Source organism: Rhododendron vialii, chromosome 11a (assembly GCF_030253575.1).
Source record: "Rhododendron vialii isolate Sample 1 chromosome 11a, ASM3025357v1".
NCBI lineage: Eukaryota > Viridiplantae > Streptophyta > Magnoliopsida > Ericales > Ericaceae > Rhododendron > Rhododendron vialii.
In genome coordinates, this window is record NC_080567.1 from 17,613,668 (window position 1) to 17,622,552 (window position 8,885).

General features: G+C 35.8%; 1 protein-coding gene across 1 annotated transcript; it reads right to left on the reverse strand.

The window, feature by feature from the left end:
* Positions 1 to 3,311: 3,311 nt before the first annotated feature.
* Positions 3,312 to 8,579, reverse strand: LOC131306943 (uncharacterized). The gene is made up of 5 exons (XM_058333374.1): positions 8,574 to 8,579; positions 8,033 to 8,401; positions 7,273 to 7,352; positions 6,670 to 6,807; positions 3,312 to 3,606 (listed from the first exon to the last, which is right to left on the reverse strand). The coding sequence occupies exons 1-5, from the start codon at positions 8,577 to 8,579 to the stop codon at positions 3,597 to 3,599; spliced, it is 603 nt and encodes a 200-aa protein (XP_058189357.1). The 3' UTR covers positions 3,312 to 3,596.
* Between the last annotated feature and the right edge of the window lie 306 nt (positions 8,580 to 8,885).

An 8,885-nucleotide genomic window follows, 5' to 3' on the forward strand; every position in this document is an offset into this window, starting at 1 on the left:
CATATGCGTAATTATAAATATATTCATATTGGTTTAGTGCAAATAGCCCTTAAACCATTAACTTTGTTAGGAATGGATACTTGCCTTCAAGTAACTATAAGAGATGGCAGGTGTAATAATTGGAAATCCTCAATAATGGGGGTTATAGAGACCAGTCTGTGTCATAGTCCGGTATTTTAATGCCTATCATAATTTAACGCTATCACTCATAGATAGGAATATAGGGGAAACCCTTAATTGCAGAATACAAACCAGAGGTTATGATTTTTTACCAGGGTCTGAGGTGATAGCAATAGTTTATAGAATTTACTATAAGATAATGAATACTGTTAATCCAAGAGTTCGTCAATTAGGACCTTCGGATCAGATTGTCTTAGTTGAGGCCAATATGTTGACATCCAATATTGCAACCAATAGGTTGATAAACTGGGGGAGATTACATTTCCTGAAAATTGAGTAATAAACAATGTTGTTCCTCCTAGACCAATTATAAATCAAATTGAACAAATAGTCCAAGACAGTGATGGAACTGTTTCTTTAAATTTCAGAAATTCTTTGTTAGATCAATATCCTAGAAACAGGAGGACTAGGAATAGTTTTTCTGCAACCCAATTACCATATAGGGTAAGTGTTCCTACAACTAGTAGACACTTTACATCTGAAATTCCAGAATCTCAACCTCCACTCGAGGATATAAATCCTGCAGGTATAAGGATATTTGAAAATCAGATTTAGCATGGAGTTTATAATAATGCTGAGGTAAGGGAATCTCCTACAGTTGATGAAATGAATTTTACTCTAAATGGAAACAACTAAGATTCGTACTCCTGAAATCAGGAGAGAAATAAATCAAGAATTTTCTCAATCAAAATATAAAGAATTTAGAAAATGGTATTTTTCAAAATATGACGAGAATCAATTACAGATTTTAAAAAAAGAATTTTATGATTGGATAGAATATTCAAAAAAGATTATTCCTTTTACCCAATGGTTCTATGGTAAATATTTTACAGAATTAGATCAATCCATTAATGTTATGGAGGATTATCATAAAAATTGGAGATTAATGTCTGGGACTGTTATTAGAGCAGTCCATCCTCCAACTGCTCCTTTAAAATTAGAAGGGAGCACTGATCCTGACTCTTCTTTAGAAACTGTAGCCTTTATCAAACCTACAGAGGGAAGAGATAGTTATGATAAAATATATAAATAGAATAATTATACCAACGTACATCTTGGTACTATTGGAACCCAATTAGTGCGAATTGAAGAACAAATAACTCAAGTTTGTGACAAGATTAGCAATCTTAATTCCAAGAAATAGGAATCCAAAACCTCTCCTACTAATATTAGATCTCCTATTTCAATTACTGGTTTTAAATTAGGTAATCCAACAAAAAATTTAGAATTGTTAGAAGAATTAGATAAATGACTAAAGGGTCTTTCTATTAATGTTATTTCTGAGGAATACCATAAATTAGTAACCAAGAGATTTTAGAAATGGAAAATTCTTTTATTCAGTCTCAGAATGAGGCAGTTAATAAGATTCAATATCCTACCAAATTCCCTTATGGCAGGGCTGATAGATATTATTATCCTAGGCCAAGTCCCCAGGATATGTTATATGAGAAAAATGGTTTCCAACGTCAAATGTCCTATAGTGGTAAAACCATATATGAATGGAATATAGATGGAATGACTGAATACCAAATTTTTGGAGTAGTTCATCAAATGATGATGTGTAGTACTATTTGTATTCAGAGTAAAAATACCGATAAGGACATAGCTGGTTGGATAACAGCTGATTTTACTGGCATGATTAAAGGTTGGTGAGATAATGTCTTAAATGCGACCCAATGATCAGAAATTCTAAATGTTGTTAAAATAGGAGACAATGGTCAACCATAGCAAGATGCTGTTTACACTTTAGTACAAACAATCATACTTCATTTTATTGGTCAATGGGAAAACCAATGAGAAAGAAGTAGAGAGTTACTTCAAAATCTCAAGTAACCAACGTTAACTCATTTTCGTTGGTACAAAGATGCATTTCTAGGAAAAGTAATGCAAATACATGATGCTAATAGTGAGCATTGGAAATAAAAGTTTATTGATGGTTTACCTCACTTTTTTGCAGAGAAAATTAGAAAGAAGTTGAGGGATCAGAATAATGGGCATACTATTGTTTATGATAACTAGTGTAATGCCCGTGCTTCGCACGTTTCCGCGTGCTCATTGGATGAATTTGCAGTCGAGAAGTGTTTTTTTATTTTCGTTGTGATAATAGTAGAGATATATCACGAGGTTATTGAATTAGAAATAAATTTTAGATTTTCAAATACAAGGGATTGGTTGTTCTGGCCCATCTTATTTGTATTACAACTATGGTACTCTTATGTAGCTTCACTGATTGTTGCAGGTCTACATATACATACACAAAGCTGTTGCTTTTGCAGGTCTACATGTCAATTGTTCTTTCTCTGCTTAGCCATGCATTTGTATTGTTCTAAGCCACTGAATTTATTGTACTTTGCATTTATTGTACTTTGTACATGAACATTTCAATTAAAGCAAGAATTTAGGAAAATAAAGTCACCTGCTCAACGAACTTCAAGATGTAGAACATTACACTCAAACAAGAATACAATATATGGCTCATTGCATTACTGATCTAAATTGTTAATAGCCACTAATCGAACAATATAGTTTGTTCTCAACTACAATGCTTTGGTTAATGATCCTTCAAAGCAAGATATTCATAGTAGTTAGCAATGTCGCATTAGCAACATATGCAAAGGCTAAGCAATAAAGAAGCATAGAATATCCAAGTTCAACATGTTTTTCAGATAGCTGATTCAAATACATAGAACCCAAAAACAATATTAGGATGTAAGTAGAGGTGTCTAAACAACTATAACTTCTTCCGTATGAGAGTCGCTTTGAGCTTTGCTATAAGATTTTAGAACATTCTATACTACTTCCACAACTTCTTGTCCATTGACATAATGCTGGCGACACACGAGCATATAAACATCCGAACCACCGATCAATTTCATTTCTGTCTCTCCAATTTTTTGTAGGGTAAAAAAGGCACGCACAAAGCTCACATCGAGCTGTCGGTTTGGTTATGGAATCAGCAAGGGGTATAAATATCAAGCACTGAACCAAAGCTTCTTCTGCAACAAACACTCAATCTCACGTAAAAATAGGTATCGTGGAGATACAACCACTATCATTAGAAGTGAAACAAATATGGAACTATAGAAGTATAATAGCAAGCAATAACAACAAATGAGACCATATTTGGAAAAAGATAAGCAGAACCTCTGGTAGTTCCCATCTAGCCCGGCAATTACTATAGTTTTTCCATCAAGATCATAGAAGTATAGTAACAAGCAAGAACAACAAATGAGACCATATTTTTGCATGAGACAAGCACGCATTTTTATCAAGATAGAATGAGAAAGGAAAAGGATAAAGAGAACCTCAGGTAGTTCCCATCCAGCCCAGCAATTACTATAGTTTTTCCATCAAGATCAGGGCTTTGCAGCACAAATCACAGAGGTCATCGAAGAACTGGGCTTCATCAATGCCAATCACATCCCACTGCCATCAATCATAAATATTCAGGAGACATTTTGTGTCACGTCCTCGATTTTCAACATAAATAAAGATAGCTTTTCATAAATAAAACTCCTCACATTTTTTTTTTTTACATATTACCCCAAAAGAGTCCACCATGTCCTAGTCATTAAATTACATATCCAACTCTAAGAGTTTGAACATAGGACATCATTAAAAGAAACGGAATTAAGGTTCTATTACATTCCCAAAATATGTTTTGCCAAAATGTCCATGAGTCTCATTTACCACTCCTTCCGAAAATATGCACTAGAATGCATGCACTTCACTCCATGCTACTGCTCCGGGATCACACCTGAAAAATGATAGGTTGAGCCACACTAGCCCAGTAGAGAAATCTACACAACCATTATATGCAAATGGGAGGACAGGCAGAATGAATAAAATAGGTATGCTATGTCTCAAGTTTAAAACGGAATGGAAAATTATAGATATCTCACCGTCGTTCATGATAATACAACACCAAGGTTCTAGGCTAACCACAATGTCCTATTCCGAATACTCCATCCGCTCCCCGACTTCACCTTAGTCATAACAACACAAGTTTAAAGAAAACAATCTATCGATATATGTCTCTATGGTAGTGTTCGACGATCAATCACTTCTATTGTATATTCATCAAACAAACCCTTACATTTACTTATATTAATCACCATTACAAAATCCACGTCACACGTCATAAACGAGTACTCTTCCCGGGCCGTTTGTGGAGTCCCGCTACTCCCTACAAGTACTTCCCTCACTATAGGAACTGAATCACATCACATCGTATAGGTCACCGTACCATAATTTCTCCAATACACTTCACAACTCAACCATTGATCTCAATCACATATAATGAATCACAACGACTAGTTATTCACATAGAAGTAGTACGGATAATCTCATCTCAATCAACTCGCCATCATTACGTTATTAGTTTCTCATTACCATACAAGCACTCACACATTTCAAGGGATATTCTCTCACAACAATTCATAGACTTCTACCTTACAACTCATGCAATCATACAAGTTACGCAAGAGATGTAGCACATATCAAACATAAGAAAAATGTATCATGTACCCGCGCCTAGCATTGTTTAACTTAAAGAAGTGTTCTACATGTTTGGTCCTCATATCGCATGTCAACACATACAACCTTAGCCCACCTATATTCCTTTTGTTCTCTAAACCCTCGTTTCGGTATCAAAGGACTCATACGGAACCCATCGACCACTACAAAGCCTAGTATACCACTAATCTTGTCGAATCACTTAATTAAGTACTTAGATGAACCTAAGAACAACCGTGCTTCACTCCACGATTCTAAGGAAAAAGGATTACCCAATGTATACGAACATATCTATCTTATTTTGGCTATCAAACCTTATCGGTTAAGAATTTGGAGATGAGACCGCCACCATTGGAAAGTAGATTTCCAGTACATGAATTTCGATATAAAATTTGCCCAAAACGGTGTTCGGATGAAAAAGTTATGCCCTTTTGAAGTTTTCTAAAAATGCTGATTTTTCATTTCCTACCGGTAGGAAACATTCTCCTACCGGTAGGAGACCAAAATTTCACGAAAATGACATTTCTGGACAGCTTTTCTACCGGTAGGACCAAAACTCCTACCGGTAGGACTTGGGTTTTCAACGCATGATTTCAAATTTCGCGAGAACAAGTCTAGCAATAAAACCAACGATTTAAGGCATGATTCAAACACCAAATCATCACATTAGCACATAATAGAAGTGAGAAATCCCTACCTCAAAGATCAAAGCCGAACTCACGAACTCCGAGCAAGCCCTAGCTCTCCTAGACCCAAAATCCACCGAGAACACCTCCTCCGAACTCCATTCCACCGATACAAACTCAAGATCATGGTTATTAGGTGAAGGAGGAATAAATCCCTACGGGTTTGAGGAGTATTGAGCTTGAGAGAGTGAAAGAGCAAGAGAGAGAGAGAGTCGGACGGAAAAGAGAGAGAGGCGTGAGTTGAGTGGGTGTGTTTTGGGGAAAATTTTGTCCTCCACACTCACACACTCCATTATATATATGTACACATATGCATAACACACTAACACCCCCAAACTCCCAAATTTGAGCACATTGAACCCAATTCACATATTCACATCATATTTCTTTTTACGTAAGCAATTATACAACATCAAATTTATTGAAATAAAAATACGGGTCTCTACATTTTGAAAACAAAGAATTTCGACCATGTTCTTTTTGGAAATCAAGTCTCAACTTTTTCTCGACGCATGTTCCCCAATAAATTTTCTCTCAATTTTTACTCTTATTTCTCCATCTCTCTCTCCACTCATTTCCCAAAATCCCAAAAATGAACATGGACTTCGAGTCTCCTTTTTCTCCAATGCTTCTCATATACAACAATGGTGATCATTGCAAAAAGTGTTACTTGCACACTTACAGAAATGACCGTAGGTTGAACTTTTTGTACTCAAAGAGTTACTTGCACACTTACACACCGTAGGTTGAACTTTTTGTACTCTTTGATACAACACAAACCAATTGAATCTTCAAAACAAAAGACTTTACAATCCGATGATGATCTTTAAAAAGCCTTTACAAGTTCACTCCTTGGAATTTCAGTCACCCTATACTTATAAATTCCCCCTCATGAATTACAACCCTCAAAAATTTCACCTAGACACCCATTGGATTTCAGTCACCCTATGTATACTGGTGTTTTATATCAATCCCTACCCAAAAATAAATAATCACCTGTTTTCTCTATTGATTAGTGTCTAATGATCGCATTTAAGGCTCGATTTGGTTTGTTATGCTTGGCCAATGAAAGTCAAAAATAACAATTCCAGTAGCCAATGATTCAACCTTAGATAGCCTATAGGCAAAAGTTACCGAAACCAGTAAATACAAAACTTAACTTATAAATAGAGCTTATTATCACCTAACATCTACAAGTAATGGAGTTACATAGCCATAGCACGACACGGACAAGATAGCCTTAGTTGTAAAATGAACACACAAATCAAAGTGTTTAACTTTGAAATACCTTGTATCAGCTCCAAATTTCTGCTTAAATGACATCAGATTATGCAAACCCCAACAAGGAAATTTTGTCCCGTCATGGGTCACCACTAAGTTAATTGCATATCTTGTATCCTTTCTTGACGTCATCATGGCAACATTTCTACATGTGCATGGTTGGCCATGAATATGTTAGAATCAAGTAAATAAGAATTTGTATCTAATACAATTTCACATCTTGGAAACTTTAAGCCTGTCTAAATCATGGTTCTCTTAAGGGAAAAAATAAACAGGAAAATGAACAGGAACTTCTTCTTCTTTTTTTATAATGTTTTTGGCCTGTATTAAAATGTGGAAATCATTTGTTAGAAATTCAAGAGCAAAAACCTTTACAGTTTGTCATCTGTTAAACTAATATGTATGAGTAATTCTAGTTCTCCATTTCCCTCTTCCGTTATGCTGTATTTGAGTTAGGGAATGTAGGAAAGATTTGTGAATGGCAAGAAAAAGTACTCATTTTGTCCCAACTATGATCCCTTTAAGAAAAAATACAGATAGAAATCTCATGCAACCACTTACCAAAATTGAGTTTTGAAAACTAAAAACCCAAAAACTATACAAAATTTACCTGACAAGGCACGAAATCGATATTGATGACTGGTAAGCAATGGGGAACTCGTGTCCAAGGCATGGAACTTTCGCTTCAACCTGAAATTTGGAGAAGAAAGATATTTCAATCTCCATAAGCAAATAAAAATGCTAAATTTGAACCCACCGCGCCTGAAAGAACTCTAAAATCACGAGGTTCACCAGCCCTTGCACACTCCATTTTAGGGGTGGCAATTTTAAACCAACCACTGAACCCGCTCATATCCGCCTACGGCTAACCCGCCCAAATCCACCCATATTATATTATGGGTCATAAATGGGTAAAACCACATTAACCCATGTATACATGGGATCAAATGGGTTGGACAATGGGTTAGATCTCCATAACCTTCACTCCCACGACCACCTTTCCAACTGGAACCCACCTCCAGTTCAAATCTGTAAAGTAACAGAGCTTCAAGGGAATACTTTCTAGAGAATTCATTTGTCGAATAATCTTCTTTATAGTGAAATTGACGGCAGTAAATTCGGTAAGTGCGATCAGCAGCAGCAACAACAACGAATAATAGATATAGAGATCCATAGGTTGAGTCATTTGAAATGAGGTTTTCGAATCAACATTATCTCTGTTTTACATAGCCAGAAGAGCCAAGATCTAAATCCAGTTACTTTTCCTCCTCTCTCTATTAACTTTCTCTCTCTCTCATATTCTTCCCGAGTATAATATCATTTGCTACAGGATTAAGAAATTGAAAAAGCCCAAGGTTTCAAAACATTACCTCTTTGAACTCACGAAATCGAACATCTCTTATATCCGGATGTCCGTGCATCAGTGCAGTGCCGTGAGCGGCGGCGGCCAACGATCCCACCACCGTCAAGACCCAGTCAAACGGATCAATGCATGCGTGTGTGTTGTCATCGCCTTGGTTGAGGCTTTGTTGCTCGAACCAATACATAAAGGATGCTAATCGTGTGTGAAGGAGAGTAATTGCGCGTACTTTTTCCTTGTCGACAAAGAAACGAAAAAAATGGGTAAAGGCGAGGGAAGATCGCCGGAAAACCAGGTAAAAGTACAATCCTTTTCCAAAAAGGTTATCATCACTTGGACTGTATAAAGTCAAAGATACCCCAATATACAAGAACATAGGCTACAAAATTGAAAGGGTAAATGTGTATTTTCACAATGTGCCTATGCAAAGCACATTTCACCCTTTTGCCCTCCAACAAAATACCAAACTACAAAAAAACCCTTAACCAATAAATCCACCCTTAACAAACCACAAGGGTAAATCCGTAATTTTAACACATGTCTTGGCTTACCATCATTGGTTCTTTTATTACAAGTGTATTGATTATACTTACAGACAATTAGTTGCCATAATAATCCAAGAAGGATTAACTTTATGTAATGATATAAAATTACATAACTAGTTGAAAAAACAACATTTGACTGAAAAACAAGAATTAGGTCAATTTTGTGATCAATTTGGTTATGATACGACTATATATCCTAAGGATTATAAAAAGAAAAGTATTAATAAAACTACTACAACCAAGAAATATTCTAAAAGAAAACCTTCGAAGAAAAAGAAAACAGAGCAATTTGGCTCTCAAGAAGGGACTTCTAAGAAG